Source organism: Rhea pennata, chromosome 2 (assembly GCF_028389875.1).
Source record: "Rhea pennata isolate bPtePen1 chromosome 2, bPtePen1.pri, whole genome shotgun sequence".
In the NCBI taxonomy this organism is placed as follows: Eukaryota; Metazoa; Chordata; class Aves; order Rheiformes; family Rheidae; genus Rhea; species Rhea pennata.
This window is the reverse complement of record NC_084664.1, coordinates 139,751,742-139,771,790: the sequence shown is the minus strand read 5'-3', so window position 1 is coordinate 139,771,790 and position 20,049 is coordinate 139,751,742. Positions and strand designations below refer to the sequence as shown.

Here is a 20,049-nt window from a genome sequence, read left to right as displayed (position 1 = left end):
CTGGAGACAGACTTAGAGTAGCATCATACATAATGTCTTTCCCCCCCCCCCCCACTTCCTTCTGCCTCATCCTCGATTTTTTTTTTTTCATTTTAAGTTCCTGAGGGTCTTGCCTATATTTGATTTCCAGAATTCCACATTTTCCGAGTATTTAGTATTCTCGGATATCTTAACTTGATTCAGAATCTTAATAGTGATGATACTTGCAGCTTTAATGTGCAGCATGTTTGCCTTTTATGATCTTGTTTTTTTCATTTGAAAGAACTTGTTTCTTAGACCTGTGCAAAAAGTTTATGTGTAATCAGCTTACGTAAGTGGAAGGCAAGGGCAAACTGTAGTGAAGTATTCTGTTATTTTCAATGTTTATCACTGCCACAGGAAAACATGTATTTGTTTCTTAACTGATCTCTTAAAGTAGCCTTCTGAACATATCCAGCAAGTAATGGTGCTTAAAAACCCCATTGTACGTGATGAAGTTTTTGGCATTGAACATTCCATTGAATTTTCTTTAAATACGTCAGCTATGCTGGCTTAATATGGCTTCTTGTACAAATTGAAATATTTTCCATGTTTCTTCTTGAGTACAAGTTCATGTGTTCTGTCATACTTTCTTGTATGAATGGCTAAGTAACACTGTTCTTGTTCATGCAAGGTTATCCTTTTCTTTCTGCAGTTCAAGAAACAAAGTGAAAGTGTATTCCTGAATATGCATTCTGCAGCTCTGGCTCTATGCAGTGTGTAGGCTGTTCACAAAGAAATGTGGACTTAATCTTTGCCTGGCTTTGCTCCTAAAAGGCACTGTAAACATGTAAAATCAAAATTTGATGTATAATGTGTATTGATTCCTGGTACCTACTGATTAATTATTAATGATTCTAATTGAACAACAAATGAGTCTTGCACAGTTTGGGTTTTTTGTATCTACCTTCACTGCAGTTACAAAACTTGTTTTAGAAATAGTGGGAGAGCAGACAGGTTGATGGAGAGAGGAGGACAGAGATTTATATTAACACACAGATCCATCCATGCATTTTTCAGTTTTGTTGTTTTTAACATTTTCAGAATGATTCTTTGGTTACTACCTGAGCGATCTCGTGTGTTTTAGCTTTGTACTCATCATTGACTCCAGATGACCACTTGCTGTGATACTTCTTTATAAGGTGGTGTAGCGTACAGAGTTTTCTACTTGGGCTATTTTTCTGCTGCATGAGCTTATGTTCTGTTTTTCCTGACTTCTTTCTTGCTCCAGACACTTTTCTTAGCTACACAAACATAGTTTCAGTTGATACTTCATTTTTAATATTAATATAGAGTCATTGAATTTATTGCATAATTTCTTTTGTTTAAAGGAGTGCAAGACTTGTTTTGAAAGAGGTTGATGTCACAGTTTGAAGAAAAGTAATATGTAAAAATATTCACCATCAGAAAGCCAGACACTTTCTGATGATTATATTGTAATCCTTTATCAGTTTCTGCAAATCTTTTTTTTTTTTTTTTTTTTTTAAAAAAAAATCCCAATTTAAGGTTAATTTTTAAAAGAGATATTAATGAGAGGACAAATTTGTCTTGTTAAGCAAAGTATTTAGAATTTTCTGATGCAGATATTTCTGACAGTAAAAATGCAAACAATGTTCATCTTGATAGCATAATTTTGTTCATAAATAGAGCTGTTTATGACCTTTTGTTACAATTTTTGATGGAAAATGATTTCTTTTAGGAAAAACTTAGTTTTCCCCCCTCTCTTGGAAATGCTACTGTTATCTTATTTTTCTACTTGTCTTTCTGGAAATCTTAATTTCTAAAATTCTTCATTTCATTCTATGGAACATTTAGGTATTTCACAGTTCTGTCCAAACCTTCTCATGTATAAAACAACTTGCATATTTTCAGCAGAATGCTAAATATTCAAGATTAAAGTGTTCATAACTAGAATGTTGTTCCTCCTCTTAAGATCCATTTTTCTTAATTGAGTCATTGCTTTTCCAATTTCTTCATTAAGATGATCCCTTCCATGTGAACATGACTTTAAACTTTATCTAACATATTGGGAAATTGTGATACATAATGTGTTTAAATATTCATTTAAATTATGGTAGTAATGTCAAATGCAAACACTTCTCCACACCATTATCTTTTTTTGTTATGAAATATAGTTTTGGATTTGCAGAAAGTTTTATCAGCAATAATACACATTATGGTTGGAAGAGGCTGCACAGTGTCTCCCCCTCCCCCTTGCACCAGGCTTGGGATAACCATGTTTCCTAGGAATGAGAGCTGTAGGCCACTGGATCTGTTGATGTTTGCTGCGTTGATGGCGTTTCTTGGCCTGGGCCTAAGTACTTTGATGTGTTTGTAGGCCGTGCCCTGGGCTTCTCATCGCTGTGCAGCGCCCTGTAGAGCTTGGGCTGCTGCTGGGGATGAGTTTGGGTGCAGCAGCGATGCCGCTTCGTTGCAGCGTAAAATAACGAGTCCCTGGTAGTTGCCCAGTTCTGTGGAGTGTGTGGTTTGCTACAACTGGTTTTACTGTGTGCTTTTATTCGAGAACATGTTTTATGGCCTATTTCACAACAAGCTTCTGTCATAAAGTTTTGGTAGCATTTTGTAATATATATATATATATATATATATAAAAGCCACCTGCATGCTTCTGCCAAAGGCTTAATGACTCTAGTCTTTTCCACCCTCCCACTCCTCTGTCCCCCCAGTTATGTAGGGTGTCTATGACTGCTAAAATGGCAATATGGGGCAAAGTAACTCAAACTCAGCTTGAAAAACACAACCCCCCCTTTTCCTAAAAGGGAGGGAGAAATCCCAAACCTTGGTAGATACATAGAGTTAATGGCACCTTAGATTGCTTATCTGAAGTGCTTGAACGCAACGTCTTTGGCTTACAGTATTATCTTGTATAGCCCTGGCTTACACCAAGAACAGCTGGATATATGTGAAGTGCATGCTGGCTTCTAGTTTCTGAACCTTGTGCCATCAGATACTCAGATGGCCTAAAAGGTAGTTATCTAAACAACTGTATGTTAATATGGAAAATATGGTGTTTGGATGCAAAATTAAAATTTACTGTCAAATGTGAGATTTTTTCTTTGTTTGTTTTTGGCATTTAAGAATGCTGGAGTTAAGATTTACTGCTTTGTGTGTACCTCAGTTTGGTATGTTGCAGCTGATTGAAGTACTGCCGTGAGATGCTTGTGGGAGTTTTTTCATGCTAGTTGTTTGGCAGTTGTTCAGAGAGCTGTTTTCACATCTCCTTCCAAACTATTTTGGTGAATGTACAGAGCTTATATATAATAAGCCATTTAGTAAATTTTGTTCCTCTTAAACTCTTGTAGAGAGACGATCACGTGTTTCAGTTTTACTGCAGAAATTTAGCAGAAGAGGTGTCTGTTAAAGAGACTACTAAGGGTAGCATCAGCTACTTCTTTATTGGATTAAGTCAGATGACCAGCCATGCTGTTATTTGTACGCTTCTGTAAATGTTATTTCTTGTGTATTAAAAGGAGCACTTCAAGGAGCACTTCAATTTTTGCCACTTCACTTTTGTTTCTTGTTCCTTTTGTCATCTTTGTCATGTTATCCCACCTCCATTTCTGATCGTCTATTACTCTGTCCTTTTTGGCGCCAGTCAGCAGTTGGTACTGGAGTAAATAAATATTGGAGATGTTTCCTGCCATCCTGAATTAATAGATTTTAAAGACCAGAAGAACTTTCTTGATCATCTAATCTGGTTTTTATATAAAAATACATTGAACTAGTTTTTGCTGATCTTTAGAATTACCATTAATTGGATTTTTCCTTGGCCTAACATGGCATCTAAAAAATTCATCTGCTATCTGAAAGTTTTTTCTTGGATAGACTTTTGAAGGGTTTTTTAAAAACTTGATCACGATGTTTGCACAGCTACCTGGCTGCTGCTGTCACAGCTGTGCATGAGCAGTGAAAGTTCAGCAGTATTGGGGAACTGCTTGAGACTCCTATGTGGTACCTTCTCCCTTATGTTAGGAAGACAAAGAGGATTTCATGTGTGTCATCTTATTAATGAGAGCTTGTTACAAAGGTTAGAACACCATAACTGGATATTACTGGGGAATTTGGACAGTAACAGGTGTAGGAAAGGACTCAGCTAGACTGCTCTTTTGTTTTCATGCTTCCTTCTTTAAGAGAGATTTGGCAAAATATGAGCTGTATTAGATTTTGTTGCATGAATAGGGGTGGATGGACTTGAGTACGACTCTGCTGGGGTATATTAAGCCTAGTGGGGGGACAAGTGACCAGAGAGGAAGTCAGCAACTTGATGGGGTGAGTGTAATGTGTTGTGGTGAGTTGTTTTTAAATAAAGATTTTCAATTTCTGGTGCTTTTGAAGATGTGAAGTTTAAAGTTGGTTAAAATGTTTTTGTGACAATTTAATCGTGCTGCAAATGTTTGCAACATGTAGTTGTTTTGTTTCTGAGATAGCTTCCTGTCTTTTTTGGTCATGTGTCCTCTGAGAGAGAATCCAAGCCTCTGGTGAAGAATTACTATGTATTTTGTTGCTTTCTGCAGCTATAAATTAGTCGCTAAGGGAGGAACAGGAACGTGTAATGCTCTGCAACTTGGTAACTCTCAGCCTTTCATGCACGAGTCGCAGGAGCCTTAAAGTACTTTCTTGCTGTTAGGAATCTTAAAATTAGGCTGTTGTCCCTAAATGTCTTTATAAAAGCCCCATATGGTGGGCCCTTAAACTAATCAGTGTTATGCACCTTATTGATTCGTATCAACTAGACATAGCAAATATGATTTCATCAGTGATTTATGTTAATCAGAGTGGTGTTAATCAAAGCTCTCTGAAGGTGAAAAGCTTGTTCCTCAATGTGCTAACTTACCTTTAGCTCCCAATTACAGTACAAAGCCTTTATTCTAAAGCAAATCTCAGTTGGAAACTCTATCTGTTAAGTTACTGCACAAATTTTTGGATCAAAGATGCATTTTGTACACTGGAAATTGTCCTGGAATCTTAACTAGACATAAATCATAAATCTTTGCTATAACATACCTCAGAAAATACGTAATTCTTATGTGTTTCCTGCTGAAACGAGAAATGTGTGTGGAGTCTTCTTCTGTCTTTAGTTTTTGAGTTATTTAGTTTTCTTTCTGTTGAGAGCTTAAGAAGTCTTTGATGTGGTAATGGAAAATGTAATATTTCAAAATATGTATAAGTAATACTTTTTTGGTGGTGGTTGACCTAAAATAATACAGTAGTGAGGAAGAGTCTGTATTTTAATGGAAAATTTTGAACATCTGCTTGGTTTCCTAAAGCAAGCATACTCCTTTTCCTTCTTTCTTTTTTTTTTTTTTTTTTTAAAAAAAAGAGTACATTTCTCGCATTGTTGTTCTATAGGACTGAATGAACTCTGTAGCTTCTATACATTTAAAACTTGATGAGACAGTGAAGTGCTTCCCAGGTAGGTGAAACCTGACTGGGGGGAAAAGAACAAACCAAGTCAAAGGTCTTTAATTTGCAGAGATAGTTGCATATAAGTTATGTACAGAAAAGTAACAAGCAAAAATTATTTTCCTCTACCTACAAAGGTTTTCATTAAAATAAGGATATCTTTTGAGTGAAATATTTGTAAATACACAAAAAAAAATTGTAAATAGCATACAGATGAATGTCACTTGATATTTTGCACATAATGCATTTTAATACACTGTCTTGCAAAACTGAGTAGAGGAACACAGATTATGAGTGAAAATGTTGTGGTATACAGGCCATCTATACTTTTTCTTTCAAAATTATTTTGCGGCCTGAACCTAGGGCAGAAGAATGTGTATTATAAATTATATCCATGAAGATACGTATGGCACCTTTCTGTTTGTGAAAATAATCATAAAATGGTATTTTAATAGAACATTTTGTTAAATAATTGACATTGTAAGAAAATAAATTTATAAATATATGCTGTATGTATACTTATTCAAACTCATGCATATTTGAATTTGTGGATATACTTGTAAAATTAACTTTTAGTGTTGTAAGTAATGTCTGCAGTATGTATACATTATTTCTATAACCTCAGTTATTTAGCTTCATTACTGCTTCTAATGACAAAACTGCATTATCATATTGTTAAGACATAGATTTCTACAGTTTTTGTGTAATTTAAGATCATACATACGAGGTGTGCCTTGGTCTTTTTCAGCAGCTGGACCAAAACCGTTGTGAGAATATGATGTGCAGTCTAGTCCAGTTAGTAACTCAGGTTTCAGGAATACTTCCCTTTGGCTCCTTTCTTCATTTCTTCCAAAGTATTCCACTAATGCCTAAAAAACACAATGTATTCTCCTGTACTCTGCTGGCATAAAACCTGAAGCTGATTTAGCTTAGAAAAAAGAGCAGGTGGAAGCAGCATCAGAAGGTGTGATGTTTTCTGTGCGTGTGTGTGTGCGTGCACACGTGCACATGCACACGCAGGATCCAGGGGGGGTTAGGCTTCCTGTGCAATGTGTTGTTGCAATCTAGGCTTGTGCTGCTCTCTGCCATTGCTGCAGCTTGTATTAGGATTCTGCTGCTTCTAACTGTTGGATCATGCTAGGCTGAAGTCTTTTTTTTTTTCTTTTTTGGAAAAAAAGAAAAAAAGAAAAGAAAACACCCTTTTTTATTAAATGGAAGACAATTAGGTGCACACTTCTTTATTTTTTAATCTAGAGATATTAGGATTTATATTCTGAGTTTGTACTCTGCACTGTGATTTGTTTTAAATGCTATTTAATGGGCTATTATAAAATGCTTCCTTAAGTAGGATAACGTGTGTAATGAAAGATTGTAATACACTTGCACATAGGAGCAGAGAGAAGATGATGGAAGAGTGTAAATACAGTATGATTATAGTCTATGAGCCAAAAAAAGAGCAGAGGGAAGGAAGTATCCTTGACTTTTGTGATCTTATCTGCAACATGTTAATTTTCAGACAGAAATGACATTTTGGTGAACTGTATCTGTATGCCTGGAAATATTAATAACTTTAATTTGTAGACAAGTTTGGCTTTGACACTTGTTATCTATAATTGTTTTAGGTGATGCAACTTTGACTTCATTTTCCCACACTATTTTTTTTCTTTCCCAAAATTACTTTTGCATCTTCTCCCTCCACTCCACTGTCCAATATTTAATTTCTTCCTTTTGCGTGTGGCTGCAGTGCACAGTTGAACACAAGCAGTAACAACCCTTCTGTTTTACCTATCTCTTTCAGAATGTTGGATTTTTTTTTTTTTTTTTTTTTTTGTTCTCTTGGACACTCAACTTTATTTCTTGCTGACACTTGTTTACCTCCCTCATATTAAATCTGAACTTATTCTTTCATTATAAATTAGACCAGGAATGAAAGAAAAAATATTTTCCATTTAAAATGATCACCACAGCTTTGGGGGAGGGGGTTTTGTTCTTATTTTTGGCTAAAAACAATTTAATTAGTTGGTACTAAGGAAAATAAATTGTTTTGAAGAAATTTCTATGCATGTCAAAATTCACATGAGGAAGAAAATAGCATGTACATGTTGTTCACCTGAATCAACAGCAAACGTGTGCTGATTTTAAAAGTACCAACTGCTTTAGAAAGGCACCTTAATTTTTTATCACATAGTTTAAAATTCACTTTTTGTGATGCTATAGTTACAGAGATCTCTTGTTAAACTTTACAAATACTATAATGTGATTTTGACATCTACTTTATTTTAAGATGCAGCATTTTGGTTGTTCTACGTGATAGATGTCTGGCTGTTTTAGAAGATAAAGTGTTCTTATTTAACTTTACATTACTATTCTAAAGGCTTGCTTTCTTACCTAAAATGCAGTACATTGTAAATAACAATAAATACTTTGGAATGGTATGCACATTACAGACTGACACTTGCAGAAGAAATGACTGATTATAAGTAAAAACTCCTTAATGTTTATATTTTTAGGTAAATAGTGCCTCTGTATACTCCTTTACATTTATTAATCAGAAAGTTTGTACAGCTCTTCGGCTAGTTTTTTAAATGCATTAGTTAACAAAACTAAAGGACTAAGGAAAGACATAATTTTATGAATTACTTTTGATGAAACTTTTTTCTTCCTCATAGTGGTATGTGCAGAAAAAAAAACCAGACCCATAAAACTTAAACTGAGTTGCTACAAAATACTGTGGTGCTATTGAAGTGTAACTAAAACTTTAAATACAAAGATTTTGATAATTTTATCCTCCTTCTATGGAAATTACAAAAAATGTCTGACTAACTGGGGAGGACTGGAACCCACCATTAACTTGGCTTCTGTGTTTAGAATTTAACAGCTGAAGAGTTAGAAAACTATCAAAATTAGGATAAGTGATGTCTTAGGAAGTAACTTTTTTCTTAATACAGCATTTAAAAAGCCATGAATGTTCTTTTTGTGAAGACTGTCCTTAGTTCTTAAAAAGAGAGGTTTTTTTTTAGTAATGTAAATAGTTGTAATTTCCTGTTGTATATCGTATTGTATGCAAAGATAGTACTTCTTATCTAAGGAGATTCCCAGCGCTTTTGAATTTGCAGAATGGAATGAAAGCTGTAAAGAGATTCAGTAATGTTCTGCCTATGGCTGAGAAATCTCATTCCTGCTTGAACTCCCTGCCCTGGAAGAAGTTCCTGAAAGCCTTATTTCCAACTAGGGAAGGATTTTGCCAGTGCATGTTCTGTGGAAAATGGCCACAAGCTCAAATTTGACATGGACCCATCTCAAACAGTAAGCCAGGAGGAAAGGACTGTTAGGCTAAAATGCATGACCCCACCACTTTTTTTTGTGGTGTTAGTTTTAAGCTTGGTATCCTCAGGAAACCAGATATGCACCATTATGTTGTGTGTCATTCATTAGTCTGTTCTGCCAGACTGCTCCATTAAGTTTTTGAATCTATTGACTAGTTTCAACTAATTTTCATGGAGAAGTAGTCATTTTAAGGATAAGCACTTAAGTGTGTGAATATCAGTGGCAGATGAGGAGACCCTCATGAGGACATGTCTCTTCCCCTCATTGACAAATAAAATCTATTAATATTTAGTTGACTGCTTTTTGTCTCCTCTCCTCCCTCCAAAACTGCCAAAAGTTAAACACGGCCCACATGATGCTGAGCAATGGAGAGAGCTCACTAGCATGTTCTCCAGGTAAAATGTTGTGCCTGGGGCCCTCTTCTGTCATATGACAGGTTCGTCATGATACTGGAAATATGAGAGTGCTGAGGCTTACTGAACTGGCAAGGTTATTGCTGGGGTTTTGCTGTAGGTGTCTTGCTCAATACTGTTTGGGATTAGAAGAAAATTTGATCTGGACAGTATTATGCCTTCCTCTCAGGGAACTGAGAGGCAAGGTTATGTTGTAATAAAGATTGTTATTACATCTTGGCAGGTGCTTGGTGGAGGAAATTCTTGCATGAAGGATCTGGCTCTCTATTATAGAGTGAAAGAGGAAATGTGTTAGGGAAAAATACCCACTAAAAGTGGGAAATGGAGCTGCAGCTATAGTGTGCTACTATAGTGGGGAAATGAGCACCCTTAATATTCTTCAGCCATGAAGGGAAGTGGCATCTTGGCTAAGAGCCTGAGACTGGCTTAAACAAGGGGAGAGGCTAGTGCTAGCCCTCTCGCAGGTGGAACAGATTAAAATAGGAAGAGTAAAAGGAAGTGGTGTGGTCAAGCCATGCTAATGATGTTTCTTCCATCTTTCTGCAGTGTTCAGAATAACATATCTGATAATGTTGTTGAAAGTGTTTAGCTGTTCATAGTATTGCAAGGGACTTTAACAAGGATGGGAGTATATCCACTGCCTTGCAAAATACCACACCAAAAGTGTAAGCTTGCTTAAGTACTGTTACTTTGGTATATGGAAGGAATGCAGTGATTACAGAAAAAAGGGTCTACTAAGGTGCTGCTCTTTATCAGCTCAGTGGCTGGAGATTTTTATATTGTGAGGTTATTTTGTAATAGCCCCTAAACAATGGAATAAGCTGAATGAGAGCAGAAGAGTCAAACTGTCTTAGAGTTACCACATACGGAGATAAACTGTTGTATTTTAAATGTGTTTTATTTTGTTCAGAATTTTTTCAAGTGAAAATAAATTTTAGCACGTAGTAATTAAGGAAAAAAATGACCAATTCTTCTAGTATCTCTTAAATTTTATTAGATTTGAATATTTTGGAACACAAAGAAGAGAATAAAAATGATGCAAATCACTTCCTGTCTCCTTTCTTCTCATATTTGCCATCTGTTCTTCTTAATGTGTTTTCTGTCAGTCATTCTTCCTGGTCCTTCAGTTAGTAAACCATTTTAGTCACTCTTTCTTCTCACTTCTATACATACAGACTTTGAATGGGCAAGAGAGCCAAGATGGTGAGCAACCATCTCTTCTTATGTGGCTTAGAAAGATACATCCACAGTCGTCTTATATAGAGGATGCTACAGATTTCCTGCTTAACCAATCTGAGAGCCTTCTATGATGGAGTGACTGGCTGGGTACATGAGGGGAGAGCAGTGGACATTGTGTACCTTGACTTTAGGAAGGCTTTTGACACTGTCTCCCCTAACATCTTCCTAGCTAAGCTCAGGAAGTGTGGGTTAGACGAGTGGACAGTGAGGTAGATTGAGAACTGGCTGAAAGGCAGAGCTCAGTGTTGTCATCAGCAGTGCAGAGTCTAGCTGGAGGCCTGTGGCTAGTGGTGTCCCCCAGGGCTCAGTACTGGGTCCCGTCCATTCAACTTCTTCATCAGTGACCTGGATGAGGGGACAGAGTGCCTCCTCAGCAAGTTTGCTGATGACACCAAGCTGGGAGGAGTGGCTGACACACCAGAGGGCTGTGCTGCCATTCAGAGAGACCTGGCCAGGCTGGAGAGCTGGGCAGAGAGGAACCTGCTGAGGTTCAACAAGGGCAAGTGCAGAGTCCAGCACCTAGGGAGAAATAACCCTAGGCACCAGTACGAGCTGGGGGCTGACCTTCTGGAGAGTAGCTTTGCAGAGAAGGACCTGGGAGTGCTGGTGGATGACAGGTTGACCATGTGCCCCTGTGGCCAGGAAGGCCAATGGTCTCCTGGGGTGCATGAGGAAGAGTGTTGCCAGCAGGTGGAGGGAGGTGATCCTGCCCCTCTCCTCAGCCCTGGGGAGGCCTCACCTTGAGCACTGTGTCCAGTTCTGGGCTTCCCAGTACAAGAGAGACATGGAGCTACTGGAGAGAGTCCAGTGTAGGGCTACGAAGATGATCAGAGGGCTGGAGCACCTGCCGGCTGCGAGAGCTGGGCCTCTTCAGCCTGGGGAAGAGAAGACTGAGGGGGGATCTGATCAATGTGTACAAGTACCTGAAGGGAGGGTGTCAAGGGGACGGGGACAAACTCTTTTCAGTTGTCCTATGTGACAGGACAAGAGGTATCGGGCACAAACTGTACCCCAGGAAGTTCTGCCTGACCGTGAGGGGGAATTTCTTCCCCGGGAGAGTGACGGAGCACTGGAACAGGTTGCCCAGAGAGGTTGTGGCCTTGTCACCATAGTCTTTTGGACTCAGACAGCTCCCTTTCTTGTAAACAAGACTTTTACTCTCAAGTATCTCTAATGATCTGATAATCAAAACAGTAGCAACATCACAGGGAGACTTTATTCCCCAGAAATCAGGAAGCAGACAGCATAGATTCTGTGATGTCAGTGCAACATGCTTCCTGCAAGCTGCATGGGTTTTCAGTTGGGGCGGCTGTTGCAGTTTTCCAGCCTATCTTCGTTTTTCACACAGATTTTTAGCTTGTACCTCTGTTTCAGAGCACATTGCTTTTGATTAACATAGAAGGTACAAAACACAGCTTTTAATAGGAGACTGATTAAATCTAACCTCTTGACCCAGTGCAGGTAATCTAAGTGGTCTTGTGGGTCACTGTTACTACTTGATTACCCGAATCTGACATAAGCGGAGACCAGACGCAACAAGGAGAGCAAACCTGGACTAGTGCCTTGCTAAATCATTTCTTAATTGCTTTGACTTGTCCTATTACATTATTCTTATTCAGGCTAATGAATGTGTAGACACATTCCCTGGTATTTCTCATTTGTGAGGTACAGAATTTGAAGAGTTGATTTTGCCACACTTCTATGTGATATGATGCTGAAAAATATTTAAGTACAAAAAAATAAAGATCTCTTTGATTCTTCTCTTGTCTGTCTTAGAAAGAGAGCTGTGCCCAAAGTAAGTTGTTACTAATGTACTCTAGGGTAGGCTTTGCTGTCTTGAAGAGATTTAAGGCTGGGTTTTGCAGCAGTGAAAGCAAATGGACCAACTTGAATAACTTCTTACAGGTGGCATATAGTGTATATAATGCATATGCATTTAATTATATGATACAGAACTCCTTAATAATTACTCTAAAATACTGATCAAATCTAATTTAAACATTGTTTACTTAAATGTCAAGATGTTCCTTCGTTTGAATCAACTATTTGCACTGCTAATATGTATAGTATTGATTATCAGTCAATATAATCTCATGGAAACACCTTTTAAATAATAGTTCTTTTGTGCTTTTACTTTCTAAATAAAAGTTCTTTCAGTATTTTATAGTCATAATTATTGAATACACTTATATGTATGTCCTGTCATATAATGCAACTATTTCATTTTAGACTTAATGTGCATTAAACTCTTAACACAGTCCCTCCAAGAGATTTACAGATGGTATTAATTCAAACTGATTTTCTCTACATCAGGGGTTTTTACATGTTTATTTTGCTGTTCATTAGAGCAATAATAAAATTAATTTTTTAGTTACATGTTTCAGTTTGCTTTTGGTATTAACTCTTAATGAGATTTTCATATAATCATAGAATCAGTAAGGTTGGAAGGGACCTCTGGAGATCATCTAGTCCAACCTCCCCGCTCAGCAGGGTCACCTAAAGCATGTATCCTCCGAAGGGTGAAATTACTGAGGCTGTGTCAAAGTTGTTGATTCATCTGTAAGTAATGCTTAACCTGTGTTAGCCAGTGCAAATAACTTAGAGAAGGGTAGTATTAGTGAATTGCCATATTTGCCTATGGAGGTAGTTTGTATTGACAATTATATATATCAGTGGAACATAATCAGATTTTTTTTCAGAAGCAAGTACTTGATAGTGCTTATTTAAATGGCATTCTAATAAAATTTATGGGATAATCTGAAAATAACCTTTTCAAAACCTTGAGCTTTTTTTTTTTTTTTCATTTTTGCATGGAAAGGAATAGGAGAATCATGGGGTAGTTTGAGCAGGAGGTTGGACTAGGTATTTTCCAGAGATCAGCCCAAAGTGAGCCCAGCTTGAGTAGGAGGTGCAGGACAGCACCCAGCCAAGTGCTGGGCATCTCCAAGGATGCAGATTCCACAGCCAATCAAGGCAGCCTCGTCTACTACTTGAGCACCCCCCGGGGTGAAAAGGCTTTCTACACATCTAATTGAAATCGCCTGCCTTTCAGTTGGTGCCTGTTGCCTCTCATCCTCTCACTGTGCCTCTGAGAAGTGCGTGGCGCCAGCTTCTCCATACTTTCCCAAGAGGCAGCTGTAGGCAGCAGTAAGACCTCTTCTGTTCAGTGTCCAGGCTGAACCACCGCCTTGGCCTCAGACTGTGCTGCAGGAGCAATTGTGCGCTCTTCCCCCTAACCACCTTGGTGCTCTTCCACCAGACTCGCTCTGCAGTGTCCGTGTGGCTCGTGCTGGGGACTAGCAGGCTGGGCGCAATGCTCCACGCAAGGTCTCCCAAGAGCCAGAGGCCCTTACCTCTTTAGGGAAGGAGAAGGATCATGTCCCTCAACCTGCTGGCCTTCCCCTTTCTAATACAGCCCAGCACACAGTTGGCCTTCTTTGCTGCAAAGGCACCCTGCTAACTTGTGTTCAACTTGCTGACCATGCCTTGGATCCTTTGTGCAGTGCTGCTTTCTGGCCATGTTGCACCTACCTTGGCAAGTTGTACAGGGTAGCTCCATGTCGGGTGGGGGATGTTGCATTTGCTTTTGTTGGACTTCATGGAGTTGCTGTGAGCCCTGTGCTCCAGCCTATCAGCTGTAATCTTGCTATAGGCAGCATGCTCAGCCATGTACTGCCAGTCTATTAGTAAGAAATGGATTCCTCATTTGTGTTCTTTTAGCATGTTGCAATTTAAGATATGCATCATATAAGGAGAAATATGTACCTGTTATAGTCTTCTAAGTAATAGGCTTGTTGTTCTAGAGATGATAAATGAAAGATCCAAAAAAGAAGACTTTGTAGAGGAAAATATTAAACAGTAACAAGGAAACTGTCTGTAAGTCTGTGTAGAAGTTTCTTAGAATAAGTTGGATTTTTTAAAAATGTTATTAATAATTATCATTGCTTTTCCATGTTTCCCTCTATTTATTTATTTATTAAAAAAAACCCAAAATACAGTTTTTATCTTCTTAATTTGGTTTCGTGAGAGCAGAAGGTCTACATAAATATCCAAGTGATCCCCAAGAGAATACAGTCTTCTACCATAAATTATTCTCATCAGACATTTGAGATGTCTTGCCTGTTAAATGGCTTTTGCATATTTTGAAAGGAGAGGGTATTTTAAAGAGAAAAAACCCTATGTATTTTAAATACAGAAAACTCATCATGAGGTAACCTTATCTATTAAGAAGGATCACAATAAGCCTCATCTAGTGTGTGTTCAGTCAAAGGTAATTTGCTTTAGAAGTTGAAATAACTCTTTTAATAGTCTATTTCAATAGGAAGTTGAGGAACTCATATTTGAATTTATTTAGCCTAGGTGTCATTAGCATGTTATTTATGACTTGCATCGTTGTAGATGTAACCATAGAGCTCTATAAAAACATTTAGCAGTACCTGGTCTGGAACTGTTGCCAAAATGGAAAAAGAAAGAGGCCTGATTGTGCACATTTTTTAAAAATTTATTTTTATTTTTTTTAAGCTCTGATGTGCTCAGAAGTTACCATGGTACATTCATGTAGTAACTCTCAAAATGAATTATGTTAAAAATTTTGAAATTATCTAGGCTTTACTTATAATATCAGCATAAAATACTACGGAAACAAATTTTAGTAAATTAGTGTTTTCTTTAAAAATCAGCCCTGTAGAAACCTTATGCATATTTTTAGTTTGCTACTGTTGTGACTTGTAATCACTCACTAATATTAAAATGAATGGACACTTTATCAAGTATCATATTATAATACTAGTTAATAGCACTTTTAGAATATAACTCCCTTCCCATCTCCAATATAATTTTTACTTTAGCTTTAAAATGTTTGTCAGCTGGTGTGAGCTGGATTTATTAGAGTGCAGTAGTTTTAGTGCATTTTGGCTGGCGTATTTGTTATGACATCACTGCAGTCTATATACAGAATGTGATTTCAGTTGGTTGCAGTGTTAAATATTTTCATAATTATGCTAGTTTTGGCAGTTCCCTTGGAACTTTTTCACATCTCTTTAATGAACATGTTTTACTTCTGGGCTTATGAGACAGCCACATGTTTGAGAAATTAATAGTGTGCTCTTAAAGTTAACGTTAAGCAGAAGTGTGCAGATACAGAAAGCTTTTGGATATAAATCTAAATAGGAACGTAGTTTCTATAAGGCTGTGGCCACTGCTATCATCTTCTGGTGATTAACAAAAACAATATTTGTTTTATAAATATCAATAACTGTTGTGAAATACAGTGTACATTCATGTTCATACAAGGCATAAGTGGTTAGACCTTTCTGATAATTGCGTAGTGTAAGGAAATGAATTCATTTTATCCAAAATTAAATAAACTTTTTCAAATGTTTTGTCAGGTTGAGTTCTTTTTAAACATAGGTATATGCTATTACTTCATGTAGATTAAGTCATGTAGGTATATTTCTGAGATACAATTTTATGTTGCATTTTGGCACCATCTTGGAACATGCACATTTTCGTTTCATTACTTTTAGGTCCAACGTGCTCTAAATGATCGTAGCCATCTTCTATCACAACAGACTTGTAGCTCAGAGAAATGTAAAAATTATATTGAATTTATTTATATGCTAAGATTATTCTTTTAAAATTAGCATGATAGAATGTTTCTCCCTTAAAAAAAAAAAAAGTATATGTTCCTAACTCTCTAGAAGTGGCAAAATCTTAAATCAGTCTTATTTCAAATTTAATTATCAGTAATACACAGTGTAATGAATGTGCTGGATAGATTGAACAAACTTATGAGAACTTCATCACACATATTTGTGTCAGCACACAGCTATAAAGAAGTTACTCTTGAATGTATTGAGGAGTGATATAGTTAACACTTTAAAAGCAGAACAGCTGTTTCCTCCCCCCGAACTTTTTTTTTTTTGTTGTAGCCAACCTAAGTATTAGGAGGTAAGCGGAATGTGATTGTATCAGGTCAAATCAGTAAATAGTCCTAATTCATCGTGCTGTACAGTTGGTACGTAAGCCCAGTAAAGAAGGAAATGCATTAATTGAGCTGTGTGGTCACTCTGGTGCCTTATTTTTTGCAGGGTCAAAACAGAAATAGCAGTATGGTGACTCATCTGAAAAAGTATGCTCATGCTACATATGAACTAGTGTCCAACAAAAAGTGTATAGTTAAAAATTATTTAAAAAGTTTTGACTACTCTGGGATCTAATTTTTCTCTGCAAGGTGAAGATATGAAGGAGAGGTGAGCTTTTCTGGCTACAAAATGCTTATGCTGATGAAGAGTCTTCTGGAAGCCCAGAAGCTAAAGCTAAAGGGACTTTCAAGTTCTTGAAAGCTAAAGCAAGAACTTGAAGCTGTCCTTATTGCAGAGGCATGCTATGAACAGGACAGCGATGGGTTAGCAGTGAAATTGTACAGTAGTTAGTCTTCAGGAGACACGCATTCCTCAATGAAGAGCATCAGAAGGTTTTCCAAGATAACAAATATGGTTGATATTAAACATATATTTTGTTGTTTTTGTAGCTGATGAGTGGTAAGGTCCTGTATGACTGTAGAAGCCAGCTAATCATAATGAAAAAAATGGAATTTTCCAGGATCTGATCCTGACTGCAGTTCTCTCTAGGAAGCACAGTTTGTTACAATTCCATATTCGTGACTGGAAAACATCAAGTCTTCAACGATAACCTTCCTTTAGAAGCTATCTTCTACCCTTCTAATGTATGAAGGGATCTGTGTTCTGTATTTTCTCCATATAAGTTCCGTCTTATATTTATTTTTCTTTTGGTCTGACCTTATATTGCTCTTCATCTCTGCTTTTCTTTCTGAAATGTTATTTAATACTCTTTATCAAAGAATTTCTTTCCATATTCTGCTTTTCTAAATATGGAGTGGAATGAAAGAAACCATCTCTTTAAATAGAAAGTTACAACTTCAAAAACAATTCAAGTGTGCCATTGCATGTTAGTTAGTTTTTTGTTTAATTTTGTTTCAAAAAGACACAAAAAAGCAATTAATGTGACGTGACTATTCTGTTTCATAATTTTTCTGAGACCACTGAAAGAAGCAAGAAAGTATGCCGGGAAACACATGGTGCATCCTGAACAAAATAAAAATACATTTAAAGTGTCCGTTTTTTAGAGGCTAGAGGATTTAAGAATATTGCAGCTTACTTCTAAGATACTTAACGTATGTTCCCTGATCCATTCTTTTCCTGAACCCTTCCTGTGATCTTAGTAGCCCTGTGACCTAGAGAGTATTTGCTTCTTTTCTTAGCAGACACAAACAAGTAAATACAAAAAAGCCTGTAAGAGGCCACATCTCTTCAAGAGACACTTTGGCTTTTGTCAAGAGGAAGAAGTTGTTTCCTCCCCGGCCGACTTTCCTAATGCACTTGCAAGAATATTTGCGCTGCTTCTCTTGGGTTTCTAGCACAGGAGAGTTGTAATTAAACTGTCATTTTGGAATGTAATGGCATGCTAGTGGGGTATTTAAAACTTAAATTCACCTAAGCAAGCTTTTTTTTTTTTTTTTTTTTTTGGTATGTGTGTGTGCGTATGTGAATTTTGTGTTGGAAGTTTTTTTTATCCTATTCTCTAATGGTGAGCCCTGTTTCTAAATGCCTAAAGGTAAATAAATCATATCAAAGCTCAGGAGGAGCAGTTGTCCTCAGTTCATGTATCTCCTCCACGTTGGCTGTTTTAGAAGTCTGAGAAAACGTTTTGCGGTGCGAGGTGGTTTCGGTTAGCTGGCCGGGGTCGGCTGCGGCCTCTCGGAGCAGGCACGTAAGCTGATGGAAGGGAGCAGTTCCTCGTGTTGGGGTTTGTAGCTAGCGAGGCTTTTGCTTTGTCCTAAGGAAAATTTCAGCAGCAATGCAGCTAGTTACTCTCTGTTCAGTTGAAATCAGTAAGTAACTGAATCTTATTTTTTCATTAATATGAGCATTAATCATAATTAAAAATCACTTTTGCGTTGTCCTGTTAAATTTGTAATCGTTTCCGTAGTTAGATGAATGTATGGAATTGTACCGAAGGAAAAATACTGACAGAAGATTAATTCTCTGAGTTGTTCTCCCTGCATTTTTTTTCTTCTTTGTTTGGTTGACTTTGTTACTTTCTTTTCCTTTAGCAGGAAGACCACGAAAGTTGCGGTTCCAGTTCAACGAACCGCAGTACCACAGAAAGCATGAAATCGGCAGTGAAGCCACGCCGAGTTCAACAGTCTGCTCCTCCTGACCCTGATTTACCGCCAGGTAAACCGTAATTTTAAAAGCTGGATTGTGTTTGAGTAGTGATAGAAAATACTTAAATTTTATTTGAGAATGGCTAGAATTTTTAAGTTAAAAGGTTAGGTTAAAGTGTGTGTTCTTCTGATTATTTTAGTCTTTGAGTTTGCATACAAATTTGTGTGAGGTGTCATTTTGTGTAAAAAAAAAAAAAAACAAACTTGAGAGTACTGGAATGAATTATATTGTATTTTCTTGGGGCATGTAAATTTAGATGGGTTTGAGACATAGAATCATAGAATGGGAAGGTTGGAAGAGACCTCTGGAGATCATCTAGTCCAACCCTTAGCATAGCCCATACAGGGATTGAACCCATGTCCTGGCATTAGCAGCACCACTCTCTAACTAACTGAGCTAAACCTAACATGAAAGTTTTTCTGTTAGTCTTTTCTTCTATTTTTTGTTAACAGAAAGCTCAAGTTTGTATTTGCCTTAACTTGACTCGAAAGAGACCATTGAAGTCTGGTATGTGGAATAGTGTGTTCTGTAGAGTATTATTTTGTTTTGGAATGGCCCTTGCACAGCCAAGGACACTGTCAGAGAGCTCCAAGGCCAAGTAACGTTCCCGGGGTGGGAGCTGCAGGGCTGGTGGTGCCCCCTGTGCGGCCACGGACAGCATGGTAGTTCTCATGCTCCGCAGGCTCCTTCTTGGGCCGTGCCTGCCTGTGGGCCAAGGCTAGAGAATCAGAGAATTATGTTGTCCTCGGTGACAATTTTGGGATTTTGGTTTCTCAGATTTGTTTCCTTGAGTTTCTTCTGGGACTCTCCATGGAAAGGGCCAGTCTCGGGCAATGAAAGGCTGGAGGCCTCCTTATTGTAATGGTGGCATCTTGTGAAGTTGGATATTCCAAAAGATATGTTTACACAAGTGCAAATGCAATATGGGTACTGAAAGTTGGATTTGCGAGTCTTCATTTGTGAACATGGTGTTGTCGTGAATGATAATTATGCTCAGGTGGGTGATACATGGTGACAGTTCTTACATTACAGTCTGATAAATTCTCTAGCTGTACTTTGTGCTTCTGTGAAGCTTTAGGGTATTGTCACCTCCTCCTTTGCCATCTCATTCCTTCATCAAGTGCACAGCCTTGATAAACCCTAATGGGTCAGCAGATATTTGTCAGAATGGGTCAGCAGGAACGCTTACCTTACTGGATGCACTGTAAGTCATTTTTCATGTGACTGAGGACTCCTAAGTGCAGTTTATTTTTGATGTATAAATAACACTGATTTATATGGTTAAATGCCTAGATAAGCAGTCAAGAGCTCCTTATTCCCTTATCATAGCATATGGCCATGGTAAGCTTTAATTTGCACATTTTAGATTTTAGTACAGT

General features: G+C 37.5%; 1 protein-coding gene across 13 annotated transcripts in view; it reads left to right on the top strand.

Annotated features, from left to right (window-relative positions):
- The window catches only part of VPS13B (vacuolar protein sorting 13 homolog B), a 460,401-nt gene that overhangs the window by 23,080 nt on the left and 417,272 nt on the right, over window positions 1-20,049 (top strand). For all 13 annotated transcript variants that reach the window (XM_062570474.1, XM_062570471.1, XM_062570467.1 and 10 more), the window contains one exon: window positions 18,556-18,679. In XM_062570474.1, coding sequence (XP_062426458.1) covers window positions 18,556-18,679 — 124 coding nt within the window. The remainder of the gene's footprint in view (window positions 1-18,555; window positions 18,680-20,049) is intronic.